Consider the following 22,957-nt stretch of genomic DNA (forward strand, 5'->3'; position numbering starts at 1 on the left):
TCATTCCCGCAAAGGCACGACTTCTCCGCTAGGTGTGCAACAGCAGCAGCATGGCGGCGCGTTAAAGTAGTTTACAGCTGTACAAACGGTCGCATGAAAGTGTTTTTTAACAGGCAAGTCTTTGGGTGCGCTTTTAGGACAGTTCGTGAATACTCTGTGATGGCTTCAGACAAGCGCATAAAGGCAGCCCTCATAGATCTAAGCGGTACGTTGCACGTGGACGACACTGCTGTACCCGGCGCACAAAAAGCGCTTGAAAGGTGAGAATTCGGTGGTGAACGTGACGGCGTAAGTACCTACGTGATACGTCTGACTTTTTTCTTCCAGGTTACGTAGGTCTGGCATCAGTATCAAATTCGTGACAAATACAACCAAGGAGTCGCGAGAGCTGCTGCACCAGCGATTGGTCAATTTGGGCTTTAATATTTCTCCGGACGAGATCTTCTCATCCCTGTCTGCTGCCAGGGCCTTCATAGAGGCCCGCAACCTAAGGCCTCACCTTATGGTAGCGGAAGCTGCTATGGATGAGTTGAAAGGCAAGTTGTGTTTGTAAATATGCGCGGGGTGTAAGCTTCTAAGACGAGCGTAAGCGGGGCCGGCAACTCTCCCTCCTCTGCAGCTTAGCAAGTCTACGTTGCATGTGTAAGAACTTGTTCTCAAGAATTTTTTCGGCGCCCCAAAAATTCTCCTGTACCCTGTATCAAAATTCCCTCCGAAATTCCAAGAAAAATTTACTTTTTCGGGACTTTGTAAACATCAAGATATATTTTTGTTTTTGCCTTCTTGTACCGTTTAGGTAATGAAATTTGCTGTGGAATCTCACTGTTTTATTTCAAACATTTATTTGTCATCCGTGCAATCCTTTTTAGTCATTGCGTTTTTATGCTCTTCATGTAACGGTGCCTCCAGCTGAATTAATTGTAAATAATTGGACTAGCTCTGAACTGACAAGATCTTGATATGCTTCTGGGCCCTGCCTTAATCCGTGGTTTTGCAACTTAACAGACTACTTCATTAATTTTTTTATGCTTCATTGATTTTTTTTTACCATGCTAAATGGCATATCGCATGGTGATTGACTTCGAGGGCTGATTGTAGTTCGAATTTCGGAGGAGGTTGCGAAAAAATATAAAACATGTAAACAGAAAAATAAAAGCATTGTGCTCTGCCCCTGGTAGGAAAACGCAGCGCAACGCGTTACAATGTCATCCGTTCTTTCTTCTTTGAATGTCTGGAGTACTGTAAAGTGACCATATTCCGCGGACCCAAAAGAGGGGGTGGGGGTAGGGAGGCATAATGAAGAACGTGGCACAGAGGTTATATTGCAAATTGCACTTTGTATTACTACGCCTTCACCATGCGGCCTTCCTGGTCCTCTAGGTTTTTCCATAACCAGTGACTGATACTTTTTGCTTGAATAAATTGCCCTCAACAGCTCTGCCTGATGTCAGTAGTACTGATCGCACGTTATGTGCAGATCCACCTTCGTTGCTTTGAGTGTGGTCAAATAAAGGGGCGTCTTTCCTGCAGTCCACATCTTATTCATCAAGGAAAACACCATTTCCACTGATGCGTTTGTGCCTCGCATGTACATGGCGTACTCGGCGATTGTCTTGGTATTGTCGCAAAGCTCAAAGTGCTGGAGCGCTTTCACCCACGTACCATCCCTCAAACGCAAAAGGGTGTGCTGAGCGGCTTGTTGGTGCACTGCAACTTCAAGAAAACAGCTTGGGATTATAAAAAAGAAACACACACGCTATGTTGTGTGTTTCTTGCTTAGTCCCGTCGTCGGCGCCGTGAAGTTCCTCAAATGGTTTCTTTTGGCACTTCCATTCCTCCAGTTTTTCATTCGTGACACAGGGCTTGATACCTGTCTTGATACTTTTGGCCAGAGGCGGGACAAAACACCGTCCCGCAAGCAGGTTGCCAGGATAGCGGGACCACAGCCGCAAAACCGGGACTTATACCGCCTCAATCGGGACATCTGGTCACTTTAGAGTACTGATCCCCTGTTGATCAAAATTAATCCAGAGCCCTCAACCACGGCACGCCTCATCGCCTGTGTTTTGTCGGCGCGTTAAACACTACAATCAGTCAATCAATCACTTTAGAGTACTGCCCAATGGCACTCCAGCTCAGCCCTAAAGGCATGGCTAGGGTGCCATCCACTGGCATTGGAATTTTTAAAGCTTTGCCGGCACAGTTCAGAATGCAAGGCATAATGATGTACAGGTTAAGTCTCAGACCCATGACACAAAGGTCTATCTTTTGGACTTGCCAGTTCTTGCGCTTTTTTTAGTTACAGCTTATATGACTATGGTTCTACGTATTTTTCATGTCCCGAGGCCTTATGTGCCTTTGAAACGCGAGGCATTCTGTAGTGCGAGGTGTTGTAAAACAAACTTACCCTTGTGTGTGCTATTAGCCGGTGCATGCTGTTCAAAGCATGATCTCAACCTTAGTCTTTTATGCATCTCATCAGTGGGGTATGTATCATGAGTATGTTAGTTATCAATAGGCACCATTTTCAAGATTAGTAAAGCCAAATATGACTGGGTGCATGTATGTATAAGTCTTTCTTAGGGAGGACCGCGAGCAACACTCAAGAAAAGCAAAATTAGCTCACACCTTTCACCAAAATTCTGTGTCAGCTGTATTTCGTGTGTTGAATTGCTTTGCTGGTAATTGACTTTCGTTGATTGGAATGGCTTGTGATTTTTTATTGTTTAATTTTCATGGCTTATGTTAGTTTTCGGTGTTTTGGGGCCATATGTTCGTGTTCGTAAGATGAAGGCGTTACGCAAGAAATCGCAATCATGTGTCACTTTAACGGAGTGCTTATGTGACATCAGGCAGAACTTCAGAAACTGTGTATTTTGCTTTTTTTTCAACCGGAACTATTACTTCACTGCTGCCTACAAAAAAAACTCTTCTAGTTAATGCTGTCGCATTCATTTTATTTGATGGATTGTAGGGTTTACACTCCGACGCAACGCAGGTGATGAGGCGCGCTGTAGTGGGGGGCTCCGGATGAATTTTGACCACCTGGGGATCTTTAACGTGCGCCGAAATCTCGTACACAAGGGCGTTTTTGCTTTTCGCCTCCATCAGAAAAGCGGCCGCCGCGGCTGGGAATCGAACCTGCGACGATCGTGCTCAGCAGCGCAACGCCTTAGCCACTGAGCTACCGCGGCGGGTTCTGTCACAGTCGTAAAAACAGGCAGATGAAACCCCTTGACATCTGTTCAGACTGTTGTGCTTGGTTTACTGAATAACCATAATGGCAGTAGATGGCTGTTCTCTGCTTTTCGGCAGTCTAAAATTATGTTTGGAAAAACTGCCATTATAGCCTCCGGATTGGGCTGATGAGTATAATGCCACAAAGATTTTGAAAATAAATGCCAATCACTTGCCAATCACTTCAACGTTCCCGCTTAAAAACACCCTTCAACTGAGCTTTTTTTTTTTTTTTGCCATGTGTAAAGAAAAACTGATTATTTTTATTTTCCACATTTAAAGACAAACTGGAGAAGAGGGTTAAAAGCATTTTCTAATTATTTGTCCAATTAAAGCTCAGAATGACCGGACATCGTTCAGAGTTTTTGCAAATCTGCATGTACGTTATAACAATGAAGTGTGTTCAGAAACGCCATTTCCCTCACACCATCCTCCTGACGGATTTGGTGACCATGTCTGTGGGGACAAACTCTGACAAGTCTGCAAGGTGGAATTTAAAGAATGGCCAGCAGGTTTAACCAGCACTTACTTTGCACAAACAAACAAAATGTCCATATTAAGTGTGGCGGAACAGGTGAGGCGATCCATGGTTGATGGTGAAGTGATATATTTCAAGTAGATGCGATCGACATTATTTGCAGTATGTACGTGGTGGCCATCACAGGGCTCTTGCCGGCTGCATACCGGCGCTTGGTGAGCTCCTTCTGGGCCTTACAAATAAACTAACTCTCTAGATGTGCAAAATTCGGGATACTTGAGTTTAAATAGACAATGCAGCCTCAAATACAAGTTTGACAAATTCACTTCAGCTGCCTTGTAAGTTTTACAGATCATTGCAGGCTGTGAAAACTATTGAGGTGCCATGCCTAAGGTGTACTGGCCTGCGTTAACTGAATTTTTTTCATCTCTAATCACTTTCAGGTCTTGATACAAATGAACCCAATGCAGTACTTGTTGGACTGGCGCCAAATAAATTCGACTATGGTCCAATGAACGAGGCCTTCAGGTAAATTCTCTGTGCTCAATGATTTCAAGCAACTGATGTTTGTCGCAAGCCGTACAGGGAAAAATCGATGGGAAATTCAGGGAACATGGAAAGAGCTTTGTTCCCCTGTTCCTTTCAGGCTGCTGCTGAATGGAGCGACGCTGATTGCAATCCACAAGTCCCGCTACTACCGTACCAGGGATGACTTGGCCTTGGGACCGGGTCCCTTTGTGACGGCCCTGGAGTTTGCCACGGGCACCAAGGCCCTCATCGTGGGCAAACCCGAAAAGACCTTCTTCACCACCGCGCTGGAGCACTTGCGCACTAGGCCCGAAGATGCAGTCATGATCGGGGATGTGAGTTCGGGAAAGTTTTATTCCCTGGTTCTATCAGCATTGCATACAGTGGGTACACTGTGCACGTCTGTGCTAGGCGTACGTTTACGTTTATCACACTGTACTTTGTGTTAGGTGAACGTACACTGTGCACATCTGTGTACGTTTAGATTGGTGTTTGCAACCCTCTTATTTTCTTTTGCAATGATACGTGCCGCCTAAGTCATTCTCCTGAAGTCTTCATTTCTTCTGCCCTGAAGGATGTCCAGGATGACGTTGACGGAGCACAGCAGGTTGGCATCCGGGGAATTTTGGTGCAAACAGGTATGGAGATGGCTCCGTTTGTTTGATGATGTCCACGTCGCATACTCACGAGAGCCGTGTGTGTTTCGTTTCTTTTTATTTCCCCAGGAAAATACCTGGATGGCGATGAGGAGAAGATAGAAAATCCGCCATGGGCGGTGGTGCCGTCTTTCGTTGAAGCTGTGGATACCATACTGGGACCTGCGAAGAGCTAATGTTTCTCGTCCCTTTTTAGCTATCTTTTATTATCTTATTAATAGCCTAGATTTTTAACTGGAAATGTCCTTTGCTCTTAATAAATACTTGATTTGTTCCAGCATCTTACTGCTTTGAAGGAAAAAAACATCTCTGGATTCAATGTTTCTGATTTGCAAAATTTTGCTGGTTGAGTAGCTTTAGTAACGTAGTCAAGCCGAGTTTTGCCGTGACTAGAATTTTACCTTCATTTGGCCGCAGCTCTGGCAACGCATCACATGAGTCGCCGCGCTGAGCTCCGCTGCCGCTGCGTGTGCTAGCCGTTGCTGCCTCTGCCGGCTTGACGCGTGCGCTCTCTACAGCTGGGTCGCCGCCTGACCTCGTGACCCGCTGCGCGCCTGGCTAAAAGGAGCGCCGCGCTTGCCTAGTCAGTGCGAGCTTGGCCATAGATGAGAGCGAGGCTGGGCTGTCTTCTGTGAGCATTGCGCGGACAGCAAACAGAAAAGGCGTCTAACCACCCGTGGATATCGCCTAGCAAGCTGCTTCACTGGAGAGGGGCCGGAATGCTAAGTGCACGAAGCTGCCGTTGGAAACCTGAAAAGAGCGAGCCGTTCGGCTTGCAAAACAGTGGAAGCTTTGCATATCCAGGATTAGCTAGCCGTAGCCCTTTTTTTTGCATTAGAGTCTTTAATTTGTCGTGACTAAATGCTTGCACCGGACCTTTCCTTCAAGTCGTACGGCCGAGAGGGAGCACTTGTGTAGTTGTTGAGTTCTACTCAGATGAATCAGCTGCATAGGGGATGCAATTGGCCTCATGAGGTGCAACGTGTGCAGCGGGCATCAGCTGGCCCAGAAGTTAAGCTGCGACTACAGACTAGAGTGTGAATCCAAATAAACATGTGCGTCCTTGCTTTAGTGTGCATAGAACTTCTAAACACAGCCCTCGAAAAAAAATAATTATGGATCTTTGCACAGTGCACAAGCCTATGTGTTCATAAACTAGTGTTCAAAAGGAAAAGTGGTACCAAAAGTTAAATACAAAAATTGAAGGTTACGACAAGGCATATAGCAAAGCAATAGAGTGAAATACTTGATGTACGCTTAAATACGAGTTCCCCACTTCTTCTAAATACAGAGAGCTTTTGGTTCAGTTTCAGTCCTTGCATGCAGTGAAAACAAGTGCTTGTTAAGCATGCTGGTGGCTGTTATGACTTCATATATCTAGGCGGACCACTCATCTTACGTTGGGAGTGAACGTTCCACTATAGCGAGCGAGGTAACGTCAAATATACAAGTTGTGTTGTGAGTTGTTGAACACCCGACGACATGGTTTCAGGGCTAAAATAGACACACATGGAAAACGACAAGACAAGCGCCTACCTGCCAGATTCCCCTAATTATTTGGGAGGCTCCCGAATTTTGATGGTTTTGTAAGATTGTACAAGCGAAGCAAAAAAAATGAAGGAAGCTCACACTATAATGCGTAAGACTTGAAGGTAGCGAAGCTGTACGCAACAGCGTTTTTACTCTTTTTCGCCTCACAGTGTTTTTTAAGACTCGCCGCTGTACGATGTACCACAGCTGGATGTTAGTCTTCCTCTATCACGGTTGTTGTTGTTGTTGTTGTTCCTGGCGATGTGCGGTTTGCGCCGCACGTGGCCTCGTGGCCTTCCTTCGTGCGCGCGCTTATCGCTGCGGCGGCGGCGGCGGCGGCCTCCTCGGCTTCCTCCGTCCCGCGCACGTCTCCTTTCTCTTTTCGCCTATCTCTCCCTGTTATCAGGACGCTGCTCCGTGCCGGGCGCTTGCACAGAGGGGTGTCGTTTGACTATTAGTGCTCAAGGGCAAAACGTCACCCCGCGAAGACTGCCGGATGTAGCGTAGTGTAGCTTGCACTACAAAATCTCCCGAAAACGCACCCGTGTTATCCCTAATCATTCTCGAAGTCTGGCCAAATTCGGTTGGCGATACCTGACAATATGATTCAATCCTACACCAGTTGACATGATTATCAGTGAAGAGATTCAAAGCATGATCAACGATGCGCAGATGTTGAACGGGTCAGTACTGCAGCAACGCTGAATATGAGAGGCATGCAGTTGAGCATATCAGAAAAAAATCGCACCCCGTTCCGAGCATCCATGCTTGACAACACTCGATCATGTTCTTTTGGCGAAGTGTCACAGGGGCGAACATCGCTTTAGCCTCGACAGTATTCCCAGGCTTCCTGAAAAGAGCAGCGTCAGCCACGTCGAGGACTTATCAAGTGACCACGGTTGTAGGTTGTTATTAAGACACAGTTCGGTACCTGTTGTAACTAAACTAAAAATGCATGCAAAATATTCAATTGTTCCTACTAATCCCACCCCACCCCCCAGTTAGATCTCCCTAATGCCATTTCGCCGAACCTGGCAGGTATGCAAGCGCTGCCAACGTCTGGTTTATTGCATTGAAGTGCAATGACATAGTTGACTGTAGTGTTTAACGCGCTGACGCAACGCAGACGATGAGGCGTGCCGCAGTGGAGGGCTGCGGATTAATTTTGATCTCTTGGGGATCTTTAACGTGAGCCGAACTCTCGAACACACGGGCGTTTTTGCTTTTCGCCTCCATCAGAAAAGCGACTGCAATGACATAGTAAAGCGCAGGTGAGCCATGTGCGCATTTTGCATATCCAGTTGTCAGGCTAAGGACGAGCGGTATTCAAGCCTTTTTTTTTACTCTTGTAAAGGGAGATGTGTCGCTGACACAGTTCCTTTTTTTTCTTTTTTCCTCTCAAAGTTCGCGGGCATTTCGGTTTTGGCTTTTGTATAGAATTTTGGCTTGATGAAAGAGCGGCTCACGTACACGTGTACGGGCCTCATCAACTCTAATCAGTTGATCTAACTCTTAACTCTGATCATCAACTCTAATCAGCAAGTCAGTCAGCCAATACAGTAGCTGACAGTTTTTTCGGACTCCAAAGATTCGCACTTGCTGGATATTCCGGTCTTTCCCGAGGAACCGCCATTTATCCCATAGGAGTAATGGCTCACGAATTTTTCGGACTCTTTTATTCGGACTATTTTTCGTTCCCCTCCAGGCCCGAAAAATCGGTCGGCTACTGTACAAGCTTCGCTTGGAAATAGGCAAAAGGAATACAGTGATGACGATAATGAAAGCAAGCGGTATTTCAGCGCGTGTTGTGCAAAGCTTCAAACTTAGGCCATGCAGGGCTGTGGCGTCGCCAAAATGGCGCCACATCCGTTCCCCAAGTACATCTTTTAAGGAGATCTAGGTGTTGTCGCATTACGTTGTCGTATTTCTTTTTTCCATTTAATTGTTTCGTGCCGAATAATCACATTGCGCTGCAACGGCTGCTTTAACCGCGTTATTACCTATAATAAGCTAACAGAAAAAAAAAAGTCTAATCCCGTCTGCTAGGTCGGCCATTTTCTATCGCGCTGTTAGTCTTACCGTTTAGCCGTTTTTCATTGTTTAAACAATGTTTATTTACCTTTTCCTGCTCCCACACCCGTAGGTCTACAACAGTGAGGAAGGGGGGGGGGGGAGGGGGAGGTCAGAGCACCTCCGAACCTCCCTCCGGGGTGTCAAGCCCCCCCTCAGTCCATGCTCCATCTGCTTCTCATGCCCTCTTCTTGTCCCTCTTCATGACCCTCAATTGTTTACAGCTCGTTGTCGGCGTCACGAATAGGCCACTCTCAAAGCAACCAAATCGTCAGAGAACGAACTGTTCCATAGGCCTCGGCAAGCGAGTCGATGGCCCCCATTTGCCGCCCTCGTCTTTAAAAAAAACAAACCAAAACGAAAAAACAAAAAAAAACGCACGCAGAGTTGTTTTTCACAGTGTTTCCATAAGCAGCTCCTTTCGTAATAGCCGCCGGTGTTGCTCGCCGCATCGTAGCGTTTCCCCTGCATTGGTGTAAATTGGAATTTTTACGGGTCTGCGTAGGGAAGTCGGCACGCTCCATTTCTTGTGTGCTGCTAACTCGTGAGGAAGCAAGTACCGCGGGAATGAGAACCCCTGTTTATAATTATTTCCCAGATTCTACCACAGAATGTCTCCTGTCGCCACAACGCACCGTCATCATTTGTTTTGGCCATTCTCAGTATTTTTTGTGGGAAACCCCTTCCCTGCCCTCTTCCTTCACAAAACCAAGAGCTGGCCGCGCCAGCACGCGGGAAAGAGAGCGGTTTCTGTACGTTCCTCACGGACAGAGGCGCTGGATCGTTAGCCCGAACATACTCTCCGCTCTCGCGCCCCACTATCTCTTTGTCGACTCTACCGCGCTAATGGCTCATTTATATGCATGCACGGGCGACGAAACCCGCAGATGTCCCATCTCAAGTGGCGGTAATCACGTGCTGCCGAAATTCCTCTGCGAATTCTCGGCGTGGTACCATGCGGACGACGTTGTCATGAAGCACGAACAACTTTCGTTTTGTAGTCTTGTAGCCAGGGAAGTTGTGTTTACGGCTTGCTTCTGGACGACAGAACCGGGGGGTAAAATAGTAACCTAGATTGAGACAGGAGATGATGAGGAAGATGCAACCCATGACACTACATGTTTGGGCCGCTCTCCGCGCACGCGGTGTGCAGAGAAATATCTCGGTCCTGTGCTACTGCGACCTATCCCCGCAAACTTCTTGACCTCATCTACCCATCTCATCGTCTGCCGCTCCCTGCCACTCTGTTACCCTTAATGACTACCGGTTATCTTGCCTTCGCATTACATGCCCTGCCCACACCCATTTCTTCTTCTTAATTTCTACTGATATGTCCTTAACACGCGTTTGTTCCCTGACCCACTCCGCTCTCTCTAGAAGTTTCTGCCCCGTAAGTGAGTACCGGTAAGATGCAGCTGTTGTACACTTTCTTCTTCAGGGACAATGAAAGGCCGCCATTCATTATTTGATAATGCCTGCCGAATGCACTGCACCCCATTCTTATTCTTCTAATTATCTCAGCCTTATGGTTGGGATCCGGGGTGACTACTTGGCCTAAGTAGATATATTCGCTTAGCCCTTCCACTGCCTCACCACCTATCTCAAACCGCTGTGCTATCCCGAGGTTATTGAGCATTAGTTTTCTGCATATTAATTTTCAGGCCCATGGTTCTACTCTGCCTGTCCAGTGCGGTAAGCATGCTTTGTAATTCGTCCCCCGAGTTACTTAGCAAGGCAACGTCATCAGCAAATATGAGGTTACTGAGGTATTCTCCATTAACCCTTACCCCCACCTGTTTCCAATTCAATATTCTGAATACTTGTTGTAAACATTCTGTGAATAACATTGGGGAGATTGTGTTTTCTTGTCTGACGCCCTTCCTTACAGGTATTTTACTGTTCTCCCTGTGGAGGACGATGGTAGCTCTGGACCCAGTTTATTATATATATATATATATATATATATATATATATATATATACAGTCGAATCCACTTATAACGATACCGCTTATAACGATATATCGGATATAACGATGGACAACGATTGCACCGTCCAATTTTGTATGGTGTCTATGGTAAAATAACCCGCTTATTACGATGCTCCCGAGCCGCGATATCGGATATAGCGATTGAATCCGCTTACCGCGCGCGCCGAAAATGCGAGCTGCCGCCGGCGCTGGCGCCGGCTTTTCGGCGCCGACAGCACGCGACGCGCCTTGCATCCCGTCCACCCCTTAGAAAACGAGTCGACTGCGCCAAGCGAGAGGAGGACCAGCTTTTCTTACCGACTCCCCTCCCGGAGCCGCTGCTTTGGCCTCGTCCGCGCGTCCGGCCGAACCAACGTTCGGCTGGTTCGGCCGGTTCGGCTTGCACTGCTCGCAGCTCGGAAGTTTCCCTCCCCTTTTCTGCGCGCCGAACTGAGTGCTTTTTTTTCTCCGCATCTGCCTTCGTTCAACGTTTCACCAGTTTCACTGCGGAGTCGGACTAAATGTTCGGACGCCATGGCCAATTCACCTGCGGCGCTTCCTTCGCAAAGTTGCGCGCTGTCGCAGCAGAAAAGAAATCACACAGCAATCACTCTAGAAGTGAAGAAGAGAATTTTCAAAGACCACGCAAATGGCCAAAAAGTGTTCGCCCTCATGGCCAAGTACGGGCTCTCACAATCGACCGTCTCCACAATCATCCGTTTTCGAGAGCAATTAGATGCTCTCGAAGATGTGCGTCAGCTTCGCGTGAAGCAGTCAAAGCTGACTGACTATGGCTTTTCTGCAAACGAGTAGTTGCCCTACCTCACTTGCATGCTAATAAAATGTTTTGATCTCTCTTGTGGCTTTTTTTTTTCTCGACCCGCTTATAACGATTATCGGTTATAACGATGGGGTTTTGTTGGCACTTGGATATCGTTATAAGTGGACTAGACTGTATATGTATATATATATATACATATATATATATATATACATACATACATACATACCTGACGAAAGCACGTCTCTTTGCTGAAACGTTGGCAACAATCGTGTTTTTACCTTGTTCAACGTTTTCTTTTCTTGTGTTCTCTCCCATCTTCAAAAGTTCAACTGCTCCCTACATACATACATACATACATACATACATACATACATACATACATACATACATACATACATACATGCATACATACATACATACATACACATGCGCGCGCTCGAGACACGGCCCAGAGGTTACTAAGAAGGTCCCTTCAGCCCAGAGTAGTCGAAGTGGCGCTTGCTACCCCCAACCAGAGGGAGCGATTCCCTTAACATGAATGAATGAATGAATGAATTTAGAAGGGAGAGGTCGAACGCCTCGTGCGGGGGAGGAGGAGCAGGGGGGGAAGTAAACCAGTGGGGGATGGGGTTCAATCACAACCCGTGTCCGCCCAGCACACGGACCACTTGATTTAGGTCATTTTCACAAGACCTGTACGTCCAGCAAATGTTCACAGGGTCATTAAAGTTTCTTTCACATCGCTCAAAGGCGTTATTCATTCTTGGAGGGACGTGACGTGAGGAGGTCGACACCTACGGCGTTCCTCAGAGAGTCTGGCACAGTCCCAGAGAAGGTGGTGTATGTTGGGTCGGTCGGCATTGCACAGGGGGCAGGGAAGGATAGGAGGGGAACAGGTGTGGAGCCATCTGGTCTCTTTCTGCCGAAACGCCGGTACGAGGTCCATCGGTCGCGGACGTCAGGAGTGACCGCTGTGCCGGAGCGGGCCTTGTGTAGAAGGACCTAGAGGCCTCGCGGGATGTCCTCAGGCACTGGTGGGTCTGGTCTTGGGGTCGATTCCTTGGGGAGACGGCGTCGCCGCATTTTTCGTATACGGCGCTCAACGACTGGGTTGTTGAGGGCAGGTTCGGGAAGCGGGGCGGGCGTCGCATGAGAGTTCTGGGAGGTACGAAGTGACACAGATGCCATGCGATGGGCCGTCTCGTTCCCATGGTTGGACTGATGGCCAGGGGTCCATTCTATAAGAATTGTGGTGTCATTTATTTCGGCGAGGTTGTCGATGGTTTTTCTAATTGCATTGGAGATGTAGTCATGAGGATCTGGAGAGTGCGTTGTGCTGATTGCCTCTGCATTGTCAATATATATGACGACTTTAGAGGGATTGTGTTTTCTCTTGATGGACGGGAGGTCCCTCCTTAGCAAGGCGGTGGCCAGTAGAATAGCTTTAAGTTCTGCTGTGAGTGGATCGATTTCTGATTCCGTAGAGAACGTCACGCACTCTGTCAAGCTCAGGTCGTTGACGTGGTGTATTCCGCACGTAAATCGGTCAGATGCTAATGCGGCGTCAGTGTACATGGCATATGTGCCTGGTTCTAATAGGTGTTGGAAGCGAGGTGGGGTGTTTCTTTGGTGCTTGTGCCTTTTGCACTCTTTTGTCGACATTGGTTTGTGATTCACCGGTTGTTTCGATTGCCAAGGCGGGTTTCGGGTCGAAGAAGGGTCTGCTGATGGGCCCAGTGTGAAAGTTCGTGTCTCATCGTTAGCGATGAGATGACGGCCCTGAACGGTAAGTTCGCGACGGTCGGAATGGTTGTCGCGCGTTGCTTCTAGTGTTGCTTCAATCGGTGGCAGCGATGCAAAAGTATACAAGTGACCAGTGGCGTAGACTTCTTATTTTTCCGGGGGGGGGGGGGGGGGGGGGTCCCTGTGAGATGACACGTGACACGTCATCACCCCGCTACAAAGAGGCTGCCACTAATCATCATCATCACCATCATATGGGGCACCTGCAGCAGTGAGGGCCTTTTACATTGTGTCGGCTAACTACGAGGAGTCCCCAAATAAGACGTCCCGCAAATCTATGTACCGTGAACTTCAGCGGTTTGACGCATCCAGTAGAAATTTCTTTGAATACGTTTTGTAATGGTCACATTTATTCAAAAATATTGCATGACTGAACCATCACCACAGAAAACGAGTCGATTTGTTTTTCTCTTAATGAGCAGTTCGGGTAAAAAGAAAGGGACACGAGAAAGGGACACGACAGGGGCGCTACGCGCTGCTATGTTCATTTCCGCTAAGAGCCCCCGAAACGGGTCTAACTTTGACCACTCATTTTTGTATCCGTGTGTGTGTTGACCAGAGCGCCCGACACAAATTCGCTGCACCTGGCGACGTGCCGATGGCCGGGTTGCTTCGCGCCTAGGTCAAACCGCCCGCGTCAGACGTGCCGCGACTTGGCGGGAAAAGCGCCGCCTAGTCTGGTTTCCCTTTCCCATCGCGACGGCTGGACCAAATCATGCCTGTGACGAAGTAATCCCCGCAGACACGCAGCAAATAGCGCCTGGACACGCCGCCGCAGAGTCGCCTTCCCTTTTCCGGCCGTGGCGGCGCGGCTGACGCAGTCGCTTCGCCTCCATTTGCCAGATTCACAATGAGGCCAGTGATAGCTCTGACTGGAGGCATTGGAACGGCACCCGGCTGCAACGGAACCCTGGGGGTATAAAACCAGCCCGGAAGCAGCGGTGGTACGGCGGCATCTCATCGAAGGCCTTGAGTTGAGAAGTGCTATCGCGCTTGTCTTAGCCATGTAACGCTCTTGCTACCTTTGTATATATTGTATATAAATGCTGCTTCAAATAACCGTCAGCTCGGCTACTTCGTCGCTATGGTCTGCGCCGCGTCGATAGCGGACTGGGCAGGGCAACGTCGCAACAGTAGTGACTGAGCTTGGATGGCCCAGTCCCAACAGTGTATGTTTATGTGTTTTGGAGGCTTGGAGCGGGTATCGCTCGCAGTCAACGGCCGCAGTGCACCCAGTTGCGGCCGGTGCCAGCCGTTACAGCACTGTCCAGCTGCTGTGGCGTGCTTTGTGACCGCGAAAACAAAGTTTTCAGACAGGCTTTTCGGAGGCGTGATAGCTTGCACTGACGTCACTGTATTCCCGTGTTGGTGCGTTGGTTGCACAGTGGAAATCTGCAGCTCTTGGTTCGAGAAGCGCTGATGAAGCTGAGAGCTATCGATAAAAAAATGCGGTGGCGTCGTTGTGGCCAAGCAACATGTTTTACGAGACGTTCCAAGACGCGAGCTAAAGGTAAAAACCCAACGGCTGACGTTGGCGTTCATCATATAAAACGGCCCTTTCACGAGGCTTTCCGCAGGGCCATCTTAAACTCGGCACAAGTTGCTAGCGAGGAGTGGTCGCCCCGCCAGTAAACAGCATATGAAGGTAGGGGAAGAACAACCACCGAAATTTACCGTTGTCGTCAGCTTCATCATTACACGGTGGCATAAACGAGAAGCATCGCATCGGGTTGCCACTTGAAAGCAAAACGCTCCTCCAGCAGCAAGATGCCAGCGCTGTTCGACAAAATATTCGAGGCGAAACAAGGCGTCACACGCGTTCGACTGGGAATTATGATGTTCGATTAACAACCAACAACCTGCACGGTGGGGCTATATGCTCACTTGTAAATGGACAGCACGAGGTCATAGTCCTACCAAACCTCAGTAAAAAGTTTCAAAACGGGAGCCTAATAAAACCATGTGGTTGACACAAACCATGCAGTCAATTTGACGCGAATCAAGTACACTAACTTCGACTGTTTAAATGAGCGGTTCCGCTCACGAAACGACTCCAGAGCATGACGTGCATCTATGGAAACAATTTAAGACCGGAAAAGAGCGACTTCGGTGCGCGTAGTGCATGCGTTGTGAGCAGCCCACACCGCTTCCCCTAAAACGATTTGAATGAAGCAAGCGGAACGAAGCAGCTGCGCGTTCTCAGGCCGCGCATTTGTAAACAAAAATAACTGCTCCAATCAACAAGTGCCGTAGAAACAGAACTGTGGCCGCGCTTCCCACCGGGACCCTACCCCCTCGTTTTTCCCTTTTCACCGCGACCCCTTAGCGAGCGACCGCCGAAAAACGCTAACAGCGCCAAACAAGGACAGGCAAAGGAGGGAGGTGCAGTTTTCATTGCCTGATTTTACCATCCTTGAGAGTTAAGCAGCAAAGCGTCACCGCTAAATGTCTGAAACTCGTACACGTGCCTCCAGACTTGAGTTTGTGATAGAACTTGTTTGCACTGCTGTACTCACGGTGCATGTACTCACGAGTGCAAGCACTCGAAAATACAGTATTCGTGAGTATTGTAATAATGAGTACTGTGTACTCATGAGTACCATACTCACCAGTACTCATACTCATGAATACTCATGCTCATGAGTATTGTACTCATGAGCACTCATACTCACGAGTAGTGTACTCATGAGTTGTGTTTTTACGAGTAGTGGACTTATCCCTGTACTCAGTTGTCATCATACTCACTTTTTTAACCTGGGTGTGTACTCACTCATCATCGTACTCACTCGTGCGTTTGAGTACAAATGAGTGTACTCACGAGTGAGTGCGCCGACCTATGCTCCCGACAAAATGTCGCTTTGCTGGCGTGCTGCTGAAGCCAAGCTATGGTGGCTAGAAAGGCCAGCCTAGTAACGTTGGGGCCAGCCTTCTAGCCAGCCTAGCCAAGCGCAGCGCTACATTGTTGTCAACAATCCGCACACTGAGCACGTCTAACTCACCGTGAAGAAAAGCGACACGGCCCTGCGTTTCCCCCTGCCCATCGGGAGGACGGAACTGTCTTTCAAGATCCCAACCCCTACTGTAAACAATAGTTGGCAGACAGGACGGCCAACAGTCCGATGTCGATGGGCGCAGAGCCCAGCAAAGCTTTTAAAAAAATCATCAGCCGGGGCCGGAGGGGGCTCTGCCCCCCCATAAAGCCGTCCGCGGGGGGCACGAGCCCCACTGCCCCCCCCGTAGTTGGCGCTTCTGTACAAGTCATTTAGCTTGGTGTGCCGAGGGAGTCCGGTGATAACTCGAACGAGTTTGTGATGTAAAGTTTGAACTTTGTTTAGTTGGGTTTGCGTCAGGTTAAAACAGGTTCCGCCATAAGTTAGCCGGGAAGTTAGAGTGGCTCTACCGATGTTCTGGATGAGGGCGGTGCATACGCCACCGAATTTTGTGCCGATTCTGTGGATAAGGTGGGCTGTAGCATCCCAGCCCTGTCGGACCTGCTTGAGCCATTCTGTGGCGTTGCCTTTGTAACTGATAGGAACGCCGAGAAGGCGTATCCAACCTTTCGAGGATAGCGGAATCTCTTGATTTTCAAGGTAAAGATGGACTTTTTGCCTTTCCTGTTCTTTGCCACCCAAAAGCAGTCGAGTGAACTTTTCCGATGAGGGATGCATTCCCATTCCTGCTGCCTGGGTGGCGTTTTCTAGCGCAAAAAGGGCTGCTTGAAGGTCTATGCACGCCTCCTCGGTGGTAGGATAGTCGCCTCGCTCCGTCCACAGCGTGATATCATCCGCATAGACGGTGAGGCGTGTGCCGCTGGATTTGTGTACGTCAACTGCCACCTTTCTCATCACCAAATTGAAGAGGAGGGGTGATATTATGGAGCCTTGTGGTACCCCGCGGTCGTTGTAGTAGGTCTTCGGTTGGTCGTTGCCCGTTCGGATCTCGAACGTTTTATTTTCTAGAAAACTGGCAATGTAGTTGTACATCCGCTTGCCCGGATAATGCTCCTCGATTTCGGTGCAGTATGGCTTCGTGCGACACCATGTCGAAGGCCTTCTGCAGGTCAACTGCCACCAGAATATGCGGTTGTCCTGATGGCGGGCCTGGTCGAGCTGAGTTGATGAGCCGTCTGAAAAGCCACAGACTGTCATGAGTCCCCATGTAGGGTGGAAACCAGTCTGGCCAGGGGGAAAGTGGTTTGTCATTTGCTCAAAGTGGTAAGTGAGGCGATTGGCAGCCATCCTTTCGAGAAGTTTAACTATCGTAGATGTTAGAGCGAGTGGTCGGAGGTTACACACGTGGTTCGTTGGTTTCCCTTGTTTGGTCACCCTGAATAATTTGTTTGCTGTCACCTTATCGAATGTGTTAGCCACACTTTTGTTAAAAGTACCTAAGCTTTAGTTAACGCTCAGTCACTGCAATATTGCTCTGACCACTGCAGTTCCTTTTGCGATAGCTATACCGGATGTGTGCATTACAATGAGTATGTCATCGTACCGCCTGACCCTGGGCATCGTTCCGTGTGCTACATTGCGGAATCTTATAACGGATTATGCTGTTACAAAATGAAAGGGAAATTTGACGCGCGGAGCATGAGATGGGACTTTTTTGGGTTGAAGCTCTTTAATTCGTCCACAGCAGTCCTCCCCTCCGGAACGAGTAGCAGTAGAAGTAATGTAGCGAGTTGGGCAGTCAGTGCAAGTCCACCTTCGAAAAAAAGCAGATCTGAAAGAGAGAAAACGGCAGAAAAAGCGGAAAAGATGATCGCTGGGCGAATGGGACAGTGTGAGGTACAGGTCTGCCTTTCTGCACGTGTCATCTGCTTTATTACTGTTTCTGCTTCCAAGACAAGGCCGAGGGCTGCAGTTTCTTGTCAAGGGATTAAGTGCGCACCCTAACAGTTTTCCCTGACGTACCTGTTGTTATTTGTATTTGTAAAAAATGAAACTTGTTTACTGTACTGTCCTCAAAAAACTGACCACGGAACTGACTTCCTTCGCATTGATGACACGTTTGGTTGTGAAAGGCAGGGCAAAAAAAAGTATACAGCGATATCCATGTTTTGGTGCTTTTTTTTACTTATTCGGTTTTACTTACTTTTTAATATTTTAAAACAACGTAATTAGCCTTTTCTTTTCTTTTGTTTTCCGTGTAAACACATAAAAAAAACTGGCGCATTTGATGCCTCGTGCTATATCGCTGCTCCGAGGCGCAGCTTATATTGCAGGCCGGCATACTTATTTTAACCAGCTGGTGATATTAGAAGTGGATCGAAATCTCGATACACGGACGTTCTCGATTTCCATCTACTTCGGAAAAACGGTCGTGGGGAAGGGAGATTGAGGCTACTTGTGGTCAGCAGCAATCGGCTTAGCCACTGAGCAGCTCCTGCGGTCACACTTGTCAAGCATTAACAATTTGCAGGTGTCGGACCTTTTAAACAAAGTATCAAATACAAAAAGTTTGCACACATCGGGTGTGGGCTTTCGCTGTTGCGCAGTGGAGCACTCCTGCAGCCTGATTGCTCCAATAAAGTCGCAGCGAGGGAAGGGCAAAGTCGTTTTATATCCCCTGCAAGCTGCCGAGAATGACATTTCGTTAGGGTCAGCTTGGACTACGCTCACGGTTCCAGCAGCAACAGACCATTGCTACATTGGTGCTCGTTCATTTCCCTTGTTGTTACAAAGAGCGTGATAGTGTTCAATTGTCTGGAGGGGAAAGTGCGGGAGCGGGCATGAACTTGATGGTACGTGAAAGAAAAAAAACTCCCACCTCCCCTCGCGGGAATCCCTGTAGGCGGAGCGGCGAAGGGACCGCGTTTTATAGCGCGCATAACGTTGAGGGGACTGCGTAAGCCGGTCCCAGTCGATGACGACGTTGGCGTACTTGTAAAGCGGCGTGGACTCTTGGTGTTTAAGCCAAGCGTGGATGTTGCTTCGCCGGAGAACAGCACACCGATTATATGCGCAGCGCGCCCGGAGGAGAGGAAACCGCGGAAGAGAGAGTACTGCACATGCGCCGGCCCCAGCACCTCTGCCGCGGCTATGACGCAACGTGCCGCGGCTATGACGCAACACAATCCAACACAATCCACAATAATCCAATCCTATCCAAATCCAATCCAAGCCAAGCCAATCCAATCCAATCGAATCGAATTGAATCCAATCCAATGCCTCTCGCGAGAGAGTGTTCGCTATCGGAGAGGAGAGGGGGTGAGCGGCGGAGAGCGTAGCTGGCGCGGCGAGGAGAATGGGGGAGGGGTGGACAACGCCGACGACGACGATGACGACGACAACGACGACGACGCCGGAGGGACAAGGCGAGTGAATCAGATGCTCTGCATCTAAAAGGCCTGAATTGCATTGACTGTGCAGTATTGTCACGTAGACATGGTTCGCGGCAATATCAACAATGGAGGGTCGAACCGTTTCGGCATGAACCGGTAACCGTTGTTTCTTTTTTCGGTTCAGTTCCGGTTCGGGTTCAGCGTGCTCAAGAAATAACGGTTCCGGTTCTGGTTCAGTTCCGGCGAAAATACCGGTTCAGTTCAGGTTCGACACCCTGCCTATATTATATATATATATATATATATGTGTGTGTGTGTGTGTGTGTGTGTGTGTGTGTGTGTGTGTGTGTGTGTGTGTGTGTGTGTGTGTGTGTGTGTGTGTGTGTGTGTGTATATGTATATATATATATTGACATGCACAGGCGGTGAAAGCGATATCGTAGTCAACAATAGCTTTCTTTTTTTGGCGGGTCCACGAGCTGTGAAGGGCAAGCACATCGCTAAGAGCAGCAAACAATGCTCCGGTGTCGCTTCCGCCATTACGTCAAGCGCTGTCCTAAGTAAACGTGGGGAAGAGCCCGGACGACGAAGTAATAACGGCGCAGACTTGGTTTACCGCCCGGGCAGGAAACTCAGCCCGCCAGGAAGCTGATCCGTCCGAGTGCTTTGATTTCTCCACGCGCTGTATAGCAACCACCGTATATATGAGTGCGGACCCATTAGGCCGCACTCATTATTTGTGAATTCACCCTGGTCTAAGAAAGAAAAAATACGAAGCCAGGCAGTTGCAGGAGTAAACAGTAAAGGCGATGTCCCTGTTGGCGTCACGTTTCCCTTGAGAAATCACGCGGTGGCAGACGATGAGTGAGCCTTGAAGAACTGCCTCTTGGAGGCGGGAAGTGCAATCACGTGATCCCGCCTCGAGGACAAGGCGCTGTCATTGTAGCAGACTCCAGGCAGGACCTATAACTTCTGCAGCATGGAGTTGTCATAGGCAGGACGCCATGCCGATGCTCTTCACGTCTCGTAGAGCACTTCACTGTAGCCAATTTTAATGTGCGCTTTCAGCAGCTCCCTCCACACGTGCGAGTGCTAGGAAATGAAGCCTGTGGCAAGTTGTCCCCCACGAGAAGTACTTTCGTCCACTTGCTCGTTGAAAGGGTGCGACACGGACGGCGCAAATTTTAATGCAGACCATCGTCGATCACTTACGTCCAGCCCCCATGCTAGCAACCTTGTGGGGCTAAATGAATGAAAAGGGTGGAGCGGTGTTTCGCATTCAAATGAACTCGGCAAGAGTACTAGCTTGGCTTTATAAGCTGACCGTTGCCCCATCGCCACTGGGTTCAACGTGTAATGTTCCGGGTGGCGTCCGAGAGAGAGAGAGAGAGAGAGAGAGAGAGAGAGAGAGAGAGAGAGAGAGAGAGAGAGAGAGAGAGAGAGAGAGAGAGAGAGAGAGAGAGAGAGAGGGTAAAAGACTTTAATGGGCCTAAATAAGACGACTAGAGAAAGTGTATGACAGCTGCATCTTACCTGTACTCACCTACGGGGCAGAAACGTGGAGGCTCACTAAGAGGGTTCAACTTAAATTGAGGAAGACAGCGAGCAATGGAACGGAAGATGATAGGTGTACATTAAGAGACAAGAAGAGAGCCGAGTGGGTAAGGGAGCAAACGCGGGTTAAGGACATATTAGTAGAAATTAAGAAAAAGAAATGGACGTGGGTAGGGCATGTAATGCGAAGGCAAGATAACCGTTGGTCATTAAGGGTAACAGAGTGGATCCCTAGAGAAGGCAAGCGTTGCAGGGGGCGGCAGAAAGTTAGATGGGCAGATGAGATCAAGAAGTTTTCGGGGATAAATTGGTCGCAGTTAGCGCAGGACCGGAATAATTGGAGAATAATGGGAGAGGCCTTTGCCCTGCAGTGGTCGTTGATAGGCTGGTGAAGAAGACGACTAGCCTTATGTCTTCTTTCTTGCAAGGGTCCGGCCAACCCCATGGGAGTCAGCGGCCTCTCTTGCTATTCGGACCAGGGCCTGCTGATCTTCAGCGGTAGGACTGCGCAGCGTGGCCTCCCACTGCACATCGTTGTGTATGTTTAGTAAATATGTGCTGTGTTCATGTGGGTTCGTAGTGATGTGCGGGCACTTCCACATCATGTGTGAGAGGGTAGCCCACCCTGAACAAAATTTACATTTCGGGTCGTATAAGTCGGGATATCAGGGACTGCCGAGACCATGCCTTGGACCCCATCCCCGCAGAGTAGCATGTAGGCGAATACATGGCAGCAGGCCTCTCTGCTTTTTTTCTAATAAAGATCTCTCTCTCTCTCTCTCTCTCTCTCTCTCTCTCTCTCTCTCTCTCTCTCTCTCTCTCTCTCTCTCTCTCTCTCTCTCTCTCTCTCTCTCTCTTTCTCTCTCTCTCTCTCTGTGTGAAGCACTTCGAAGGAGAACCGCCCCGCATGCCTCTGCAGAGGAGATAATACACCTGAACGGACGTTGGATACCGCGACAAGATATCTTGCACCTACTCCTCCAGTTTCTAAATAACAGAAGCGCTTGGCACTTCTGCTGGTCGTTGCAGCGAGCACTTTTGAAAATGTGCTGCTCGGGCGGAGCAATTGCCGGCAGCCTTGGAAGGCTAGGTCCGCCCTTTTGCCGACAGCACAAAAATACGCATTCTCTCTCTATCTTGGCCTTGTTTGTGCGCCTATACATTGGGTTTTCTTGGCATGTGCCCGGGGTGCTAACACTGTTCATCCTTTTCAGATGATTTGGCCCACTTCATACACAAAGCTTCTTGCAGACGCTTATCCGGGAATCTAGGAAGGCCTATGAAACCAGCACCATCTTTTAAGGCAACGTCTACTCCCGTGGTCTACTCTCATACGAGGGCGCAAACGGTGCGGGCGGGAGACAATTTCGACACGATAGCGTTAGGAAGCTCGTGAGCACGAAATCCGGCACCGCGTGAGGAAATCGTGATTGGGTGATAGAGTCATGACGAATGCGAATACTTTGGGGGAGCGGAATGTTGGAATACCTAACGAAGCCTGCCGAGTGGCACTGCGATCGTGGCGTCATCGTTCGCCAGCCGGGAGAAAACACGCCCGGCGACGGCGGCGGGGTGGCAGGCGGCTTGAAACGGGAGGGAACAAGCGGGAAATTTGAAATGGGAATGGGTTCAAACGGGAACCTCCTGCTGGCGTGCTTCCGCCATCAGGAGTGGACACGTGGGCGAAGGATTCGGTGTCATTTCTCAGCGCGTGGTGCTCTTCTGTTGTCTTTTGCGAGTGCACATGGCGCATCTACGTCGTAGCAGACCCACTTCCTGAATACTTGACTTCGACTCCACGGAGAACGAAAATTCCCGTGGCTCAACGTGTCTTTGAAGAGAGAGGTTTTTATATCGCGGCGCGTTGGAAAGTGAAAGTCCCTGTGTGAACGTGCTACGAGCACGCGGTCAGCGCCAATTTTTCACGCTGTTCTAAACAGATTTGGACATCGAGCATAATTATACGCCTCATCACTCGGACATCCATCTTGAGTAGATTAGTTAATAGTGGGCACAATTTTTGAGAATTAAGCACCACTTAGACCTCAATCTTATACGGCTTATCA

General features: G+C 48.9%; 1 protein-coding gene across 1 annotated transcript; it reads left to right on the forward strand.

Annotated features, from left to right (window-relative positions):
• Positions 1 to 5,174, forward strand: LOC144178722 (haloacid dehalogenase-like hydrolase domain-containing protein 2). Its single transcript, XM_077706793.1, has 6 exons — positions 1 to 260; positions 328 to 536; positions 4,159 to 4,243; positions 4,362 to 4,578; positions 4,818 to 4,881; positions 4,969 to 5,174. The coding sequence occupies exons 1-6, from the start codon at positions 94 to 96 to the stop codon at positions 5,073 to 5,075; spliced, it is 849 nt and encodes a 282-aa protein (XP_077562919.1). The 5' UTR covers positions 1 to 93; the 3' UTR covers positions 5,076 to 5,174.
• Positions 5,175 to 22,957: the final 17,783 nt, after the last annotated feature.

Source organism: Haemaphysalis longicornis, unplaced genomic scaffold (assembly GCF_048455015.1).
Source record: "Haemaphysalis longicornis isolate Haplotype H1 unplaced genomic scaffold, Haemaphysalis longicornis Haplotype H1 scaffold_4, whole genome shotgun sequence".
NCBI lineage: Eukaryota > Metazoa > Arthropoda > Arachnida > Ixodida > Ixodidae > Haemaphysalis > Haemaphysalis longicornis.